This window comes from Chelon labrosus (assembly GCF_963514085.1).
Source record: "Chelon labrosus genome assembly, chromosome: 19".
In the NCBI taxonomy this organism is placed as follows: Eukaryota; Metazoa; Chordata; class Actinopteri; order Mugiliformes; family Mugilidae; genus Chelon; species Chelon labrosus.
The window spans coordinates 20655997-20675124 of NC_140352.1; the positions used below are offsets into that span (position 1 = coordinate 20655997).

General features: G+C 42.6%; 2 protein-coding genes across 2 annotated transcripts; both read left to right on the forward strand.

Moving 5' to 3' along the window:
• Nucleotides 1–2433: 2433 nt before the first annotated feature.
• LOC311504927 (uncharacterized protein) lies at nt 2434–6403 on the forward strand. The gene is made up of 5 exons (XM_084568269.1): nt 2434–2651; nt 2771–2860; nt 3059–3253; nt 3336–3517; nt 5227–6403. The coding sequence occupies exons 3-5, from the start codon at nt 3064–3066 to the stop codon at nt 5302–5304; spliced, it is 450 nt and encodes a 149-aa protein (XP_084424395.1). The 5' UTR covers nt 2434–2651; nt 2771–2860; nt 3059–3063; the 3' UTR covers nt 5305–6403.
• Nucleotides 6404–15310: 8907 nt separating this feature from the next.
• On the forward strand, nt 15311–18884 carry LOC311504891 (leucine-rich repeat-containing protein 4B-like; the record flags this gene model as incomplete). Its single annotated transcript, XM_084568230.1, has 2 exons — nt 15311–15553; nt 15651–18884. 2 exons carry the CDS (start codon nt 15311–15313, stop codon nt 17643–17645), a joined length of 2238 nt encoding a protein of 745 aa, XP_084424356.1. The 3' UTR covers nt 17646–18884.
• Between the last annotated feature and the right edge of the window lie 244 nt (nt 18885–19128).

Below are 19128 nucleotides of genomic sequence, written 5' to 3' on the forward strand. Positions count from 1 at the left end.
CGCTGCATTTTTTCTGCAGCTTCAAACGCCAGTAATCTCGTCCCTCATCTTGTTTGGCATCCCTCTCCTCTTAGCTGAGGAAGTGCTGGGGCGCTGCTGTGTGGTCATCCCTCTTACTTTCCTGATGACTGATACAAATGCAGACAAGCCCAGGGCGGAAACAGGAGAGGATAAAAACTCCCAGGACTGCAGAGACGCATGGGGAGGAGTTGGGGTGTCACAGCGGTGCTCCTGCGGGTGTCTGCGCCCAATCTCACAGGCCTCTGATTAAAGAATGATTTATAGGGGCTGGTCGGAGAGACCTGCTCAGCAATCTGTCTAGTGAATGAGATTTTTCCTCAGGAAGAGGGCGGGTAAATCAAACCTTGGGGCGAGAGGCCTGCAAAGCTCAGCGACTGGGCTCTGTGATTAAATGTTATAATCACCACTGCCCAGTGCCCAGTTGGCTCTTCAGAACCACTATCCAAAAATAGTGTTAACTAAAATCAGTTTACCCTTTGTTTCATTTACAGAGCATATGTCTTGTTTATAAACTCATTAAAGAACAGATTCTAATCTTTTCAGATTTATAGGGCAGAGAGGACAGACATTCTTTTTAGGAGAAAATTTTTTTCTCCTGAACTTCTCTACTATTTATTCAACTTTCATCTTTAAGAAACAGGTTTTTTTTCTGGTTTTTTTTTTTTTTTTATTGCTTGCCTTTTTGGAGCTGACTGTATGTAGGCCAGTTTGCTCGCTGACCACTCCATCAGCAGCACTGCTCATTTGTCAAAGGTAAGTGAAGCCCGAAGGGGGGCGTTTTTTTTTCTCTGATCAGACACCAAGATACAGATGATCCAGGCAACTTTACATTACAGATGGATGAAGAATCACTCTTCAGTTCACACCCTCTGGGTGCGCGCACAGAACTGTTGTTGTTTAGTGACAAACATGTGGTCACAGAGCTATTTGTGTTTCAGGATGCCAATTAGCTCAGTGTTATAATGTAGCTTGAAAGAGAAAATCAACTATTTGGTCCTGACTTTCCAAATGCTGACAGAATGAATGTAACACAACATACTGTTGAAACATGAAAGTCAAGTGTCACATTAACGCATTGTGTTTAAAACGCGAAGAGAAAAGAGTGGAGAATGTAATATACTACCTTCTGTTTCTACTGATTTTATTCTCCAATATACACTATATTACCAAAAGTATTCGCTCACCCATTCAAATGATCAGAATCAGGTGTTCTAATCACTTGGCCTGGCCCCAGGTGTATAAATTCAAGCACTCAGGCATGCAGACTGTGAAACAAGACATTTGTGAAAGAATGGGCCGCTCTCAGGAGCTCAGTGAATTCCAGCGTGGAACTGTCATAGGATGCCACTTGTGCAACAAATCCAGTCGTGAAATTTCCTCGCTCCTAAATATTCCACAGTCAACTGTCAGCTCTATTATAACAAAATGGAAGCGTTTGGGAAAAACAGCAACTCAGCCACGAAGTGGTAGGCCACGTAAAGTGACGGAGAGGGGTCAGCGGATGCTGAAGCGCATAGTGCAAAGAGGTCGCCGACTTTCTGCACAGTCAATTGCTACAGAGCTACAAACTTCATGTGACCTTCAGATTAGCCCAAGTACAGTACGCAGAGAGCTTCATGGAATGGGTTTCCATGGCCGAGCAGCTGCAGCCAAGCCACACATCACCAAGTGCAATGCAAGGCGTCGGATGCAATGGTGTAAAGCACGCCGCCACTGGCCTCTAGAGCAGTGGAGACGCGTTCTCTGGAGTGATGAATCACGCTTTACCATCTGGCAATCTGATGGACGAGTCTGGGTTTGGAGGTTGCCAGGAGAACGGTACATTTCAGATTGCATTGTGCCAACTGTGAAATTTGGTGGAGGAGGAATTATGGTATGGGGTTGTTTTTCAGGAGCTGGGCTTGGCCCCTTAGTTCCAGTGAAAGGAACATTGAATGCTTCAGGATACCAAAACATTTTGGACAATTCCATGCTCCCAACCTTGTGGGAACAGTTTGGAGCGGGCCCCTTCCTCTTCCAACATGACTGTGCACCAGTGCACAAAGCAAGGTCCATAAAGACGTGGATGACAGAGTCTGGTGTGGATGAACTTGACTGGCCTGCACAGAGTCCTGACCTGAACCCGATAGAACACCTTTGGGATGAATTAGAGCGGAGACTGAGAGCCAGGCCTTCTCGACCAACATCAGTGTGTGACCTCACCAATGCGCTTTTGGAAGAATGGTCAAAAATTCCTATAAACACTCTCCTCAACCTTGTGGACAGTCTTCCCAGAAGAGTTGAAGCTGTAATAGCTGCAAAAGGTGGACCGACATCATATTGAATTCTATGATTTAGGAATGGGATGGCACTTCAGTTCATAGAATGAGTAAAGGCAGGTGAGCGAATACTTTTGGTAATATAGTGTACATGGATTGCTATGTAGGCCTCTGACCGCGACGACGGTCTCGTGAGGTTGTTGCGTGCCTTATAATGTTACTATACTGACACCTGCTGGTCAAACTTTGACAGTGCCGCCACAGAGCGTCCTGTCATACCGGATCATGAAGAGAAAGTGAAAGCTATTCAGAGCTAGTCATCGTACTTCCTGTGTTTTACACACGACACGGTAGGACAAGCACAACAAAACAGTAAGTCGTCTTCAGCTACAAAAGGCCTTAGTCTTTATAAATCTGTGATAACAGGTTGAGTGCTAACAGATTCAAAGGCGTTCAACAACTAAAGAAATATTTTTTTCTGCTTGATTTAGCATCCAGTCATTCTATTGCTTCTCATAAAGTAGCAATCCGCTGTACTTCGTAACTGTTTGGAGGTGACGCCACTCCTTCAAGTTAATCTAGTAAGTACATTCTTTTAATTGTTAACACCTTCCTTTCCCTCACACCTACTTTTTTCAGGAATCATGAGTATATGTTGCACTAAGTGGGTTTGATTCTTTATGCTATAGAATATAGTTCATGGCCTGTGTTTTGGCTTACGTTCTGTGCTGATAAAAATCTGTTTGCTAAGACCTAAATTTGACTCTTTTGTTTTACAGGAAACATGGTAAAGATTTACCCGCTTGTTGCCGGAAAGACTTTGGGGTGTCATGAGAAGCTTCTCAAAAAATTCAAGAAGAAGGGAGGAGTGAAAGTAGGGAAGTCACGCAAGGACAGTGATGTCACTATTGTCTTCTGTCCCATCGTCAGTCGTTTTGAGACTGACGTTAATGAGGCGTTATCCAGCCTCTCAGGTAAACACGCGGAAGTGAGGGAAGATATTTACATTTTCCTGAAGCTTCAGACTAATTTCTGTGTTCTCTTTCTCTCCCAAAGAAAACGAGACAGCGATTGTGGTGGCGATGCATCACACCTTTGACCCAAACTACGTTTTGCCAAACCACAGACATCTCGAAAACCCCAAAGTCGTTCTTCTGGTGGACTTTCTGTTCTTTGAGACGCAGGGACTTCTGAAGTGCCCTTGCAATTCCAACTCAAAGAAGAAGGTCTATAAACAGGTAATGTCACAAGTCAAGTAGCCATCTTTCTGTATGGTATTGTATTGTAATCAATGCTACATATTTAGTCCTCTTAATAGAGGAGAAGAATGAAAGGTATAAATGTGTACAGATGAAAAGGTTTCACAGAGAATCAAGTATTTACAAAGAATGACGTGATGCTCCTGAGCTAGTTCAGGTAGCTCAGTTTCACTGCCACACTCCCGTGACATACACCTCTCTTTGCAACATATGAAGACCGTATCGAACACCTCCTCTTAATCGTGGAGACAAGCTTAAGCTGTCGAGCTCATTTCAGAAAGCTCCACTCTCACCCCAGCAGGTGGGATGTTAGTATTGCAGCTCCCCACTCCCTGCTGAGTAGAGCTCAATGTTTTCATGCGGGGAGCGAGGCCAGAGGCAGATAGAACTTTTTCATAGTTCCTGTAACTATCGGAGAGTTCTTGAGAGTGCGTCCTGCAGGGCAATCATTATTCTCAGTTTTCAGGGTCTTTTTAGCTCGTGATTGGTGGTGGGAACTTTCCCAGCACAGGAGAAACCTTTAATGATGCAACGCTGCGTTCATGCTACGGCCAAAGAAGCAACAGCCGACGTGGAACAGGTGTACAGTGATCGATCGAGTCTTAAGTCTACGACGTTCAGGTGAACCCGTGAGGGCATTTCAAAGAAATGTGTAAACATTGGTTCAACGTGTTTTTAACTAACCTTAGATATGGGCCGGCAGTGATATCCAGACTTTATCAATCTGATCTGTGATGCTGTTTGTTATGGTATTGCTGCCTTTAAATGGGGTAGGGTTTTACACGTTCATGAGAAAAGCCCATAGGAGCAGCCACTTTTCCTTTTTTCCTTTCACAACCTTACAAGTGGAAGCGTGCAATAAGGTCAGAGTTCACAAGTTGTAATGCGTTTGCTGGCATTTTCAGAAATGGTGGAGGTGGATATTCAGTTCTTAAATTGTAGTTATTTGTAACTTTTTAATAATTGTTGATATTCAAAATGGTCTCCTCCTTTCATTATTTGCACATTTGCATTTCCTATGCTGAGTCACCTTGTTGTTACCTTGCTAAACTGTTGACCTTAGCGGCTTCTACATGCCAACAGTTGCAGAGCAGCAGTGTTCTCACAACTTACCACTGATGTTACTGCTTGAGCAAGCACTTTGTGCATGTGATTTCTTGTTGTGAAGTTGTGACAAGTTAATTTAACTCATTCATCTCAAGAAAACAAAAGGACAATTTCTCAAAATAGCAAAATAATTTATCACTAGCAAGCAATTTTTATGTTCACAGAATAAATACTGAGAATTCAAAGGTGTGTTTGGTTCGTTTGGTCACACCTGATTTCAGCCTCCAAGATCAGTGTTTTAACAGTCAGAGAGGGTCTATGACCGTACAGCTGAAGGTTCGCTAGCTTTCTACTTAAATGCGGAGCATTGACCTGAATGTTATTGTCGGCCTTAAAAAATGCTTTTTAACATACGGGTACCATAGTGAATTAGTCTATTTTGACCCAAACCATGATCTTTTCCTAAATTTTTAGATGCGACAAACCAAACTGTGACTGAAAACTGAAAAAAAAAGAAGAATATTGAGTTAACATGTCTAGTTTAACACGGGACTCAATCGTGTTATTTATTCCAAATTATATAAATCACACCCATTGCATCTTTGTATTTATACTATGTTTATTGCACTGTTTTTTTGCAGCTGGAAGAACAGAAAAAAATAAAAAAAGAACGGAAATCAGGAGCCAAAGACATTCCCCAGGCGACTTCAGACCAGTGATGACTAAATCCAAGACAACAAAGAGTACTTCCCCAAAAGACTGATGTACTGTAATTGTAATTTAATTTTATTTAGTCTTTATTAAGGCTTTGATGCATGTACATGAATTCGACTGAGCATTGTGTGTCTTTGTTGATCTGCTATGTTTTGCTGTGCTCAGGATGCACTTTGTTTCGCTTGCTTTTCAATTTCATGGAAAATTCTTTCTCAGAATCAAATTCTTTCTTTCTCAGATTTAAATTAATATTCTGTATATACTTACGGAGATCTATGATGCTCAATGTAGCCTTGTAAATGGCATAATAAAGCAATCTGTTGCTTACACGCTTACTCTGATCTTTGTGTACATGTTTTAGTAGTGAGCCGCACACACTGTGAGAGACAAGGCTTATTACAATTCACATAAGATGCTTTCAAGGAGCGAAAGTGTTCAAAATGCAGCTCTGTCTGGCTGCTTGAGGCACGCTTTGAGCTGAATGCTAATACCATAATTGAGATGTTTAGGAAGCATATTTGCTGTTACTACTACTATAGTAGTGTAGTAGTACATAGCATATCACACTCACATGTACACCTACGTCCGATTTAGAATCACCAGTGAACCTAATGTTTTGGATCAGAATCATTCGAACATTCCACCAATACATAACGCCTTTGTGCTAATTAGGAATCAAACCCGGGTCCTCTGCTATGCTCACCACTATGCCAGCTCCATCATCACAGCATCATCATCATCATTCTTGTCATTCGTTTTAAAGAACTGGTCAATAGATTTGGTTCGTCCACGAACGTCACAGCTCTAAAATTCATCCTCTGGGAACCATGAATTGTGTAGTTTTGTCAATCGGTTTCAAGGATTAAATGACGATTTAACAAACACTGGCTTTTTAAAATCTCATCAGCGTTTTACAAATCCACCTCTGCTTACCTTTAAAAATAACCCAGAACTGACGCCTGTTAGGGCTGATGCTGTCACAAGAAAGGCACTCACCACATGCTGCTTTCCTTGTAGAAACTGTACAGCCTGAGACACTGCCATGACAACAGCACACTTCATATATAACCTGCGACACAAAGAAAGCCATAACCTGTATTTCTTTTACAGCGTATTTGCCTCGCAGTCCATGCAGGAAAAAGCTGCATAAACGAATTGCATAAATCAGCCATCCTACAGTATGTAAAGCCAGTACCTCTCCTGCTGCTCAGTGTTTCTGAAAAAAATATCCTATCATCACCATCAGAGGTGGTAATCTAAAAAGCTGCTAGTTCAACCAGAGGCATATTGGATTTTCACATTCATAGCATTTTTGAGAAATTTGTCTCCTCTAACAACTTTCTTTAAACTTTTCTTTACTGCATATGTCAATGATTTATGCAGGTTTCACTACACTACAGTGCACTACAAGATGTTTATATTTGTTTGTTGCTGCTCGTGGTGGTCGTGATTATTTTTTATATAGCCATTATCTAAAATCTGTTCTTAATCTGTAGAGGGTCTCAAGGGGCTGGAGTCTATCCCAGCTGGTACACCCAGAAGACGTGAGCAGTCCATCACAGGGCAGGGCATCATTTTGCAGCTTTTCGCATCTTACAGTCATGATGTCACATTGCCAGGCTTTGATTATCATTAAACCTGAATGTGTAAACACTCGTCAGTTTAGCTCCGAGCTGTAAATCTGTGATACCAGGGTTAGTTGTCATTTTTCTTCTGTCTGTTCTTACAGTCTGTTCCGTTTCTGTAGTTGTCTGTGCACGCCGTATCATCAACCCCACTGCAGATCCTGCTCAGTGCATCTGCAAAACAAAATCCACTAACTTCAAATGTATTTCCAGCCTGTTTCTTAGAGCCGCAGCCGAATTTCCAAACGTAACAAAATCAATGATCCAGTCTTCTACCATTCATTTGCAGTGCAATCTTTTAAATGTTGTGCTAGCTTTGAGGTAAAATGGGAAGAAATTGGGAAAATGTAGCCGTGAGAATCGTTTTGAGTTCAGTTCAAAGGTGACTGTTCATTTCATATGCAGTGCAGTTTTACTACTTACTCCTGCAGCTTCAGACCACTCTCCTAAAGATTAATATGCCAAAACCAGTTGGCATTATTATTTGACTATTATTTATTTATTTATTGTGACATTAAGTCTATGAGTGAAGCTGGTAAAATTAATGTGACACAAATAAATATCTGACAGTGAACTGGAGGAGCATTTATTCATGATTGCACTTCACTCCACTGCTCACAAGATGGCAGCTGAAGATGACGTTTTTTCCCTCCATTAAACACGCTGGCTGCTTGGTAGGCCTCCACCACCAGCGGAATCTAGAGCCAGACGAACTTGATGCCGTAAATACATAATCTCGCACGTGAAAGAACAACTAGAAGAGAAAATAATAAACATACAAACATTTAGCAGTACATTTGTGACAGGTCAACAGCAAATTTGATCCTGAATACATGGAATAAGTTATATGTATGGATTTTAAGCTCATAAAAATTGATTTCAGATTTTTTAGAATGTAAAAATATTTCTAACTCACAGTTCTCTTAGCACTGGGTTTGACGTTACTATTTTACTTTGTCATTTTGACAGCTAATTCACAAAACAAAAGATCAAGGACAAACAAATAAGTTGAACTTTTGTTTCTGTCTTCCTGCTGACTGCAAGCTGAGCCACATTCTTGAGCTCACCGTGACTGAAACACCGGAGCATATCCTCTTTGCATTAGTGCGCGCACCGCGGGGCCACATCTGCATACGAACATGGACACCCGCCAGCAAACATGCACACAGACATTCAAGTCCTCACAATCGCATGCACAAACACACTGTGTACAAACCCGAAAGTGAGTTCTCACAGACAGGAAATGATGTCAGTTCTTGTCTCCAAGGAGATGGAGGCAGTTGCTAAGATACTGTGACACTAGGATTTTTCTCTCTATTTTCTCTCCCTCTCTGTCTCTCCAACACACACAGGGATGTCACCGCGAATAAGTCGAAACTCTCTCTTGTATCTCTCTTATTCTCTCGCACAGATGGCAATGAGCGCCAAGTCAACTTTTTCAGTCACACTTCTAAAAATAACCGCTGAAAATATCACTTTGTTCACAATCCCAATTGGATGCTTGGGGCCATTAAACAGATCGCTCACGCTCTTCACGGAAATCTGACAACAGAGCAATTGCTGCAAAAGTGACACGTTCTTAATCTTTGCTTTGAACTACGTGCAATCACTCAGTCAGTGAAGTGGTGAGGCCTGTAGCTCCCGAAATGATAGAAGTGATGGATGTGTATCAGCACCACTCCAAAGCTTTTACACAGTGTGAGCTGCACCTCTCCAGTGCTATCAGCATGCCACATATGTCTTGGCACTAACATGTTGCTGCCAAATCCTCATCGCCCTCCCCTTCTCCACTCCTGTGGCTCCTAACACAGCGCAAGAGTTTATGGGGTTGTATTGGAAATGCCATACACTCGTCCTCTGGATACTGGGATTAGCTCTCTCTGCCGTATTTCTACTCAAGAGCCTTCCCGTACTGATGACACAAGCAATACAGCAATGGGTGTTTGTTCATTTACTGTGCACAAATGCATGTCCTTCCCTCTCCCTCCTCTCTGTCGCCCCCGCACACACACACACACACGCTCATGCTCAAGGGTGCTTGCGCGCACACGAGCGTACCATACATGCATAAGGGGAATATCAGATTCAATGTGCAATGACACTGTGAGGACATAGAGTGGAAAGAGGGGGAAGGAAGGCGAGCAGAGGCACAGGGTGGGTTTGGCATGGGCGCCGTGGAATCATTTTAAACGGTGCGGGGGTTGGAAAGCAAAAAGATGTACAGAGAGAGGAGATGAGAGTAGCAGAAAAGCACTGAAAGGTGGCCAGGGTTGGATGAGAGACTGGATATGGGCTAAGATTTTAACATAAGTGAGAAGGAATGAGGGAAGAGGGAGAAAGAGGGAAAGGAGGAATATCCTCTGCACCACTGTGTGACTGGAAATTTAATAGAGGGAGAGAGATAGAGGCAGAAAGAGAAGGAGAGAGAGGTAGATTTTGTGGGAGAGAGAGGGGGAGAGAGAGAGAGAGGGAGAGAGCCAGAGGAGGGGGAGGGGAGAGGAAGAGAGAGGCAAAAGGCACAGAGACCTCATTGCTGTGCAGCTTTCAGCAAAAGCTAGTGGTCGTGAACAATGCTCACTACGGCATTCACGGAGAGGGAGGGGAGGAGCGAGGGAGAGGGTAAGGGAGGGAGGGAGAGAAGGAGAGAGATGGAGAGGGGGAGGAGAGAGTGTATATCTTGGGGGTCTTTCTGAAGCATCACTGGCCTTCTCTGTCCTTTGACCTTTAGTGTGAGCTGGGACACAGCAAAGATGAACCGAGATTTATTTTTACCCGCAAACTAGTCGGAGAAGGGACTTCTTTCCCTCTGCACAGTTTTTGAACTGAAAACCACTTGCATAGAAAATAATGGTGATATAGAGGAGCTAAGGCACTTACCACACCACACGTGGACACCCACCGGACAAAGATCAATATGGGGAAGTCACTTAGCAAGACTGGCATCTCTTTAACGACTTAAACTTCCTTTATTGGCTAATAACTTGCCGGCATTCTTTTCAATTTGCTAATTAAAACCTGCAGCAGGCTGCTGGAAACAGAATGGTGCAAAAAAACAAAACAAAAAAAAAAACAAAAAAACATCATATGCAAAGTTCAAGAGTAACGTGCAAAAATCACAGGGCTGCAGAGTATTTGCTCTCCATGTCCGGTTGCTGATAGCGAGCAGTAGTCATGTTGACTTCCTAGTTTATAGCTTTAAATCCACCACAGAGGTTTTAAAGGCGAAAAATAAAGAAATACTCACATGCAAAGTCTGCAGAAAACAGACCTCATTAGTTTGCTAGTTTTAATCTTAGCCTGCCGTTGCCAAAATGCATGTGCTAGCACTGAGCATTCATTATGAATATGGACATTAGTAGGCCTGCAAAACTCTTTAAGACTCAGTGGACCCGGAGTGCTTCTTGGTGCAGACGTTGTGGTTTAAATATGAGTTCATAAACTGACCAAGAATCTCAGTCTATTAGCAAAAGCATGCTGTCTCAGACCATCCTGCTCATCAGTCAGTGCTGCTGAGTCATATTAATAAATATGTGACTACTCATTACATGCGGGGAGCTTATGTTACGCCAGGGATGGAGAAACAAAACCTGAGTTAAACCCCATTTGAGATATCTTTTATTTTGGTAGTATTCTCCTGTTGAAGTGCAGTTTAATGTGTTTAAACCTATGAGGACGCAGCTACATCCTGCCTTTGGTCCTTCGTCCGCTCTCTCAATGCTCTCTTAGTACGATTCAGATTGAAACATACGGAATGTGCGTAAAGAGCCGCTTATGCTGGACGCAAACTGCTCTGCCCAGCGGGCGCCGTCGCGTTTGCTGCCTGCGTTCCTCTCCAAGGATGATAAGGCGCATCGATGCACTCGTCCCCGACCTCGTTCCTGAATGTGATAATTATAACACCATCTTCTCCTTAATCTGATCTCAGTTTGGTTTTCTCTTTTTTTCTCTCTCTTTTTCCCCCACCGCGCGCGCGTGTGTGTGGATTATGTTCATCCTTAACCTGCCATCGCCGTAACCCCCCGCGTTGCGTTGGCGCTGCGGATCTAGCCCACAAGAACAAGAGCCAGCTCACAGCCGTGGAAACAAGCGAATCAATTTAGGGTAGAGGAAAAAGGAGAGACTAGGTTGCGAGGTTGGAAAACGGAAGATCGGAGAGGGGACGAGAGGAGAGAAAACATCGACCTTACGCCGCAGCCACCGAAACATTAAGGTACGTGTTGGCTGCACAGGTAGAAGGGGCTGAAATGGCCGGCGTAATTATTGCATGTGTTACCTAATCTGCATGGATGGAAACAAGTCATAAGATGTACATATGTGTGAAAGAAAAGAATGAACTGTGAGATTTGGAAATCGAAGATGCACAGCAGTTTAAGTAAGTAATTAATATGAGCAAAAGGATCGAGTGGACGTAAGTGGAATAAATCAGTTCTACGTGGATGAAAAGAATTGGGTTCCTTGTGCGAGTCTGATTTTGCAAAAAAATAAATAATAATAAAATGTCGAGCCCGTGGATTCTTTTTGGGTGCAGTCATGTTGTCATTACCCCGAAGAGAGAATGGATGCAAGCCATTTTGTAATGCAGCATGTGCAGAATTAGGCCTATTCAGAATTTCAATTGCGTTCCCGAGAAGGTGCGCCGTAGTGAGCGCAGCTGCATAGATGAATAAGGCCATTCTGTCCAATTGTGGGAGATATTATGCTGGAGGCTATATGATGAGCAGAGATTGCAGATTAGAGGTTGTGACTGCAGGAAAAAAAAAACGGTCAGTATATAGCCTATATATATATATATATATATATATATATATATATACATATATTTTTTTTTTAACGAGATTTTTAGGCAAATGTGTAAAATGTACTTGTCGTCTCTTGGATGCATTTCGGCACCGATGTGTAATTTTCTCCCTGTATCAGTTTGTTTCTATACTGGTGAAATGCGTCCCATTCTTCCCCCGATTCCCACGTCCTGAATCAATCTAGTGTTGTCATAGTTACAGTAGACGATGTTGGCCCTGCTGCACCTGTGCCGCTTTGTGTTCATCTAGACCATCTGTAAATACATGAGGTCTAATTGGGCCTTGTGTACAGGAAAACAGCCCTCAGCCTCGATGTTTGCTGAAAACAACACCACGATTAATTTTGTTTTTTTGCCTCTTCATAAACCTTAATGACTATGTTGTTTCAGAGAGCCGGGACATTGATACAATCAGGTGCTCGGGATGATGTGATTGGTGTGGAGCAATTGGTCAGCAGCTTGCAGCTAATTTGTCTTTTCACGACTGAGCGCTCTCTCAGGCCTGATCGAATAATCGATATCTACACGGTTGCAATCTGTTCTTGACATGAAATAACGCCAAAGATCAGGAAAGAGAAATACATTTCGGGGAAAATGGTTAGGAAAAAATCCAATGTGAGTTCTGAGTAGGTCCTACAGTCAAGGAAAACACATTTTGCAGAAGGATGAGGATTGAAGGCCACTGGCAAGAAGATGTCAGAACTAGCCCTCAGATGAGTCTAGGTGTAATATTCTAAAAAGATAAAATAAAATAAAAAGAATAAAGATCATCGCGGTGCAATTTGCTGCCATTCTTGAGCTACCATGTGGTGGAGAACTTGAAAATGTGAGGTCAAGTCAACAGGCGCCCTGTTGGCAGATTCAAGGTCTCTCCCTCCACTGTGTTTTACATCGTTTGTACATACACACAACACGAAGAAAAAAAAAATGTAGCTCAGTTCCTTATATGTGCATATCTAAAGAAAAATACTGCATAAAACGCTTTACTGGTGCCAGTGGCCTCAAGCATCTGATGGGAAAAGCAGCTTTCTCTTGAAAAATAAAATAAGTTACACTAAAATGATATGTCTTATTTCTCGTCGTTGTTCCAACATCCAAATTTGTTCATGTCAAGAATGGTGTTGGGAAAATTAGGATTCTTGTAATCACATTTGCACGTTTCAAGTGAGATCCATCCAAAACAAATAAGAGATAAAGTGTGTTTAGTAAAGTAAATGTTACTTAAAGAAAAAACAAAGCCTGTCATAGAGCACTGCCATGATCGCTCCTTTGATCAGCTGAATATTAATGATGTTAGTTCCTGATCCTTATACATGCATCATCGTCCCTATCAGACCATCAGTCTGGTTCAGAATTGGGATTTCCAAAAGAGACATCGAAATATATATTTTTTGACTGAGTCGCATTATTGAAATGCATAATTAACTGCAGGATGGGTGACAAGGAGATGAGGAGAGGAAGGGCAGCAACGTAAAAACACCAGATAGCTTTACATAGAAACATTTAGGTTTATCATTTTTATTCGTTAATCCGTATTCTCTAATCGCGTGACGGACCATGTGTTGTTATATCTCTGTGGCAGTTACAGTTAAGATGGTTGTAGATATGGACATGTGTTCGTCTGTGTAAGTGTGTGTCAAAGAGAGAGGGAGAGAGTGAGAGAGTCTGCGGGATGTGCAGAGCATCTGAAAAAGTCTATTTTTAGCATACATTTCCTTATGAGCTTCCCTAATAGCTACCCTAAGAGGTCTCAGGATGTTGATCTTGTCCTCAGACCTCGTAGATATTGCAATTCACGGTTCATTTCTTCTCTGTGATACAATATGGAAGGCCAAGGTTCATCAGCTGCAAGCTTTCTCGTGTGTATGCAGATCTCCAGCGTTCAGTTTTGTACCTGTAAAAGCTGAAACTCTACAATCAACATTCTATTCATGTTATAGATGCAATAATAATGATTTCTGTGGTGGAAGCTTTAAGTCTGTTAAGATTACTGAGGTGCTGTTGATCATTTCTGCACGGCAAATGTTCATAAATCACAGCTAAACACAGTAATGTGCAATAGGGCACTGGACAGTAAAAACACAAGATGGTGAGTGAGCAGGTTGCCACAGCAACCGTGTTTCTAGGAGCGCAAGCGTTGTCGCCGCATAGGAGAGGAGATGCTCAGGACTGCCGTGGAACCTTTTCTCTTTTCTTTTCTTTTTTTTTAACAGTCTGTTTATGATAGAAAATGGAGATTGTTTCGTCAAATGTGTTGGTTTGGAGTTTTTTTAAACGGAACGACGTTAACATGGTGGTTGTGTTTGCGACATGAAAAAAGGATCACAAGACCGTGATGTCTTGTGACTGCTCGAGTCATAAGCATAATGTAATGTGCTTGACGAAACAATGAACGCTTCCTAATCAGTACGAGGGCCAAGCATTTCTAAAATTAGCGAATCTGCCAATGCTTGCAGCCATTTCTATTTCAAGGCGTGTGTAACCCTCTCTGAACCAAAACAAGGCATTCGAAAAATACAATACGTGTTTATGTGACACAAAACCATCTTTTTCCTATTTGGTCACAATCTAGTTGTCATTTTCATGTCTGGTTCATCAACTTTAGTAGTTGGGGAGCTTGTCTGATTGAGCATATTGTACACAGCATGTGCATTGCAGTAAAATGTCAGGAGTCAATAATCGTTCCTTCGTATCTTAATTGCTAAATTACTGCATGCAGGCATCATTTGTTATCTCATTTGCAATGCTGTGCTGCTGCCTTTTGATGGATTGCACGAGTCTCTGCATTAACCTTACGTCTTGATGCATACCACCAGCAGAACTACATTTAACAACCTTGCATTCTTTAAAATGTGAGATCAGTACGTCTTTTGCTAGAAGCATGCCAGCATCATATAGTGGGTGGCAAGTCACCCCAATGGGTCCCCTGCAGCACTTGTGACCCAGCTTGAGGTTTTTCGGAATTTTGTAGCCATTTCAGACCATGACCTCGATATTAAGATGAGTCCATAAAGAAAATGGCAGCTGAGTCACAAGTAACACTATAGGCTTCAATTTGAGACACCTCATTAGAAAAAAAAGCCAAACCCAGCTTATCATGCACCCAGGACATTGTGCTATTTTGAGATTGCCCTGTGAATACATGCATGTATGTGCTAATATATTAAAGCTACTGCGCTGTGCACTTACTTGACCTCCTTCCTCTCCCTTCTTTTCTCTCTCCCCTTACAGTGAGAAACAACGGCCTCCTCTGTGACAACAATTTCCTGAGCAAATCCTCCTCCAAATTTGAGTTCTCTTCTAATAATTGTCATGGGAACATAAATACAGTGTTCCCAAAAATGACACACTGAAAAATAAATCTGGGCGTTTGATTATAAGAACAAAGTAAGATAGGAACATATTAATGATAAATAGAGTCTTTAATATAACATTACAATCTTCTCTCAGTTTTTGAAGTGACGTTTTGAAGGAGAAAAACTGAATCAGAGCGTGAAACATGAACATCAAGATAAGCACTTAAATTCCCTTGTTTGGAGGTGAATTATCAACATCATAGCAATAGGGGTGGGTCATGACTCAGTTGCCATGCGTGTTGTCATGGTGACCAGCCCCTGTACCCCTTTCCCCCTCCTCTGGTTGGTCCAGCTTTTGTTGTGGTTTCACAACCATGGACCTCAGCTGACAGAGGCAGCACCCCCTTGCCCCACCCCCTGTACCTGCTCAAATCAGGCGAGCCGTGTCATCTGTACAAGGAAGAGTTTGGATCAAATCCCAGACAGTATTTCAGAGAACACAAGATACCTCAATCTACAAGAGAACACAATTCAGGTAAATATGGTTTCATCGTCAAGCAAAGCATACATTCAGACTGAAACAGTATATTGATGTTGCTCCAATGTGCCTCCTGTTTTTGTTTCCACACCAGGTGATCAAGTCTGACACATTCAAACATCTCCGGCATTTGGAAATCCTCCAGCTCTCCAAGAACCACATCCGGCAGATTGAGGTGGGAGCTTTCAATGGTCTTCCCAACCTCAACACCTTGGAGCTTTTCGACAACCGTCTCACAGTGGTACCATCACAAGCCTTTGAGTACCTGAGCAAGCTAAGGGAACTATGGCTACGAAACAACCCCATCGAGACGCTGCCGGCATTTGCCTTTCACCGTGTCCCTTCTTTGCGGCGTCTCGATCTAGGGGAGCTCAGAAAGCTGGATTTCATCTCAGAGGCTGCCTTCGAAGGTCTGGTAAACTTGCGTTTCTTGAATCTTGGCATGTGTGGCTTGAAGGACATACCTAACCTAACCCCATTAGTGCGACTAGAGGAGTTGGAGCTGTCAGGGAACCAGCTGGGGATAGTCCGACCCGGATCCTTCCAGGGTCTAGTGTCACTTCGCAAGCTGTGGCTCATGCACTCCAGAGTGTCAGTCATTGAACGCAATGCTTTTGATGACCTCAAAAACTTGGAGGAGCTCAACCTGTCCCACAATTCCCTGCATTCTCTGCCCCATGACCTTTTCACCCCTTTGCACCAGTTGGAGAGGGTACATCTCAACCACAACCCTTGGGTGTGCAACTGTGATGTTCTGTGGCTCAGCTGGTGGCTGAAAGAAACAGTTCCCAGCAACACCACGTGTTGTGCTCGTTGCCATGCGCCCCCAGGTCTAAAGGGCAAGTACATAGGGGAACTAGACCAGAGTCACTTTACCTGCTATGCCCCGGTGATTGTTGAGCCACCCACTGACCTCAATGTCACTGAAGGCATGGCTGCTGAGCTGAAATGTCGCACTGGAACCTCAATGACCTCTGTGAACTGGTTCACTCCAAATGGCACTCTGATGACCCACGGATCATACCGTGTTAGGATCTCCGTGCTTCATGACGGAACGCTGAATTTCACAAATGTCACCGTGCAAGACACTGGGCAGTATACTTGCATGGTAACCAACTCTGCTGGAAACACCACCGCGACCGCCGTGCTCAATGTGTCAGCTTCAGACCCCAGCAACAGCTACAGCTATTTCACCACTGTCACTGTGGAAACCGTCGAAACAGTAAGAGGAGAGGAGGAGAACTCGGCAAGACAGTATATTAATGAGACCTTCATAAATTTTCCTATTTCTACTGTTCAGAGAGGGTTAGATGGCAGACCTGGTATCACTATATCACCTTCTCTCTCTTCTCTTTCCTCACTTTCCCCTCGAGCCAACAGAGCTACGGACAATGCAGTGACTGTGTCCATAATGGATGTAACTAACATTCCCGGCCTGGACGATGTAATGAAAACAACTAAGATCATCATCGGTTGCTTTGTGGCCATTACTTTCATGGCAGCTGTAATGTTGGTGGTCTTCTATAAACTCCGGAAGCAACACCAGCTACATAAGCACCACGGCCCAGCCAGAGCCATAGAAATTGTCAATGTAGAAGATGAGATCGGAGCAGGGGCTGGAAGTGGGATCTCAGGGGGTTCAACCATGAATTCTGGCACTGGTGGAGAAGGAACCTTAAGGATACATCATCCAGAGATCGTCAACCTCCCTAACATTGGCCGTACAGATACTCTCAACCACTACTACAAGACACATCATTTCAACAACAACGTGATGGGCCTTAGTATTGGCCCCGACGGGATGGGACCAGGAGGGATCCTCAATAGCAAGAACCAGCAAGGCCAGGATATCCCCATCTCCTGCACCTCAGTCCCAATCTCTACATCTAATTTGCTCACTTCTTCAGGCAATGGCACCAACGTCAACCCCAGTTCTATGTCCCCACCACTGCCGATGTCTCTCCCCATGCCTACTATGGGCTTACATGGATCGATCAAGGGTTTCATGGGCCAAAACCAGAATCCCCAAATGGAGCCTCTTCTCTTCAAGGGGAGCTCAAAGGAAAACGTCCAAGAAACTCAGATCTAAAAACAAAAACGAGAGTATAGAGAGAGAGTGAGCAAGAGTCGAAGACAGAGAGGGGATTGATGTTGGGTTTATGCGCGGAATGATTAGACACAAGAGTGCATTGACATTACACCAGGAGAGAGGATAGACTGACACGGCAATACACCAACACATAGACTTATCTGTGACAGTGTACTGAGCCAAGGATTACCACAATGGCCCACTTGTGTTTGTAGTAACGACCATGGAGATCAAGGAATGGACATTGCTACAATGTAAATCTGTGCCAAAGCAAATGTTTTTTGCAGTTTCTACAAGCTGTGTTCTCATAGGAAAAAACTAGCCTTTCAGAGTAATCAGTCCCCAAATCGTTGTTGGCCAGCAGAGTTGAAAGACACGCACAGCACTTACCACACTGAGGATCAGAGATATTGCAGAATAAATCCAAGAGACATTTTTCATCCACGAAAAAACATGAGCCACGCTCTCTCTCAAGTGACTCAATAGACTCCCACAAGGTGAAAATTATGTAGGCATAAATAGATGGACAAAAAGGTACAGTGCAGTACAAACTACTGTGAAAAATCCACAAATTATATAAATATATTTTCATCTAAATATGTATCATTGCAGACTCCGATGCAGACATATTTTGGGGTGGATGTATAAGCTGGTATAGTTTGTTTCTTTGTGAATAATCAGGGGCAGCGGTAGTGGAGGTTTGTTATGATACGTTTTAAGTTTGGCTACTTCTCAGAAACATAAGGGCTCAATTGCAACACTCATTGTGAATCTTTGAATTGGCTTTGTGACATTAAGTCCATTTAGGTTGTAGAACAGTAAATGCAGATCTCTGTTTGACAAACTTTTGTCTGTTGTTTCAGTAATAATCATTACAAACTTTTGTGTTCTGAGAGTGTATTATGTATTTTGTAAAAGCCAGCTACTTGGTATTTGAATTGACAATTCTGATACTTAAATGCCAGCATCAAATAATGATAAAACGATGTTTCACAAACAAGAAAAAGGTAATTCAATGCAAAGGCCTGTATGGGTAAAATAAAGTGTTGACAGTGTGTTATTTGAATCAGATCAGTAGCCAGATATTTGCTTTTAGACTGGAATTTGATATGACCTCCTTGCTCATGGTTACCATAATCATGCCATAAAATGCTGTCATAAGGATGATTAGACATCTATCTGCAGCAGCATTCAAGAAGGGATTAAACATCCATCTTTGGATGATTGGAATGAATGGAAATGTACAGTATATTAATAATAATAATGTCTGGTTGTATGACAATTGTAAGATCCACATTTTTACAGTGTAACTTTCATATGTTAAATGCCATTTACGCTTCTTGCGTTTCAACTATGTATTTCTTTATTTTTGTTAGTTTGATATAATGTGTACAGTTGTCTAGCCATGTATCATTACGTGTGAAATAAATCAATCATATATTGGGTTGTGGCGGGTCAATATGGCAACCACATAAGTGAAGAG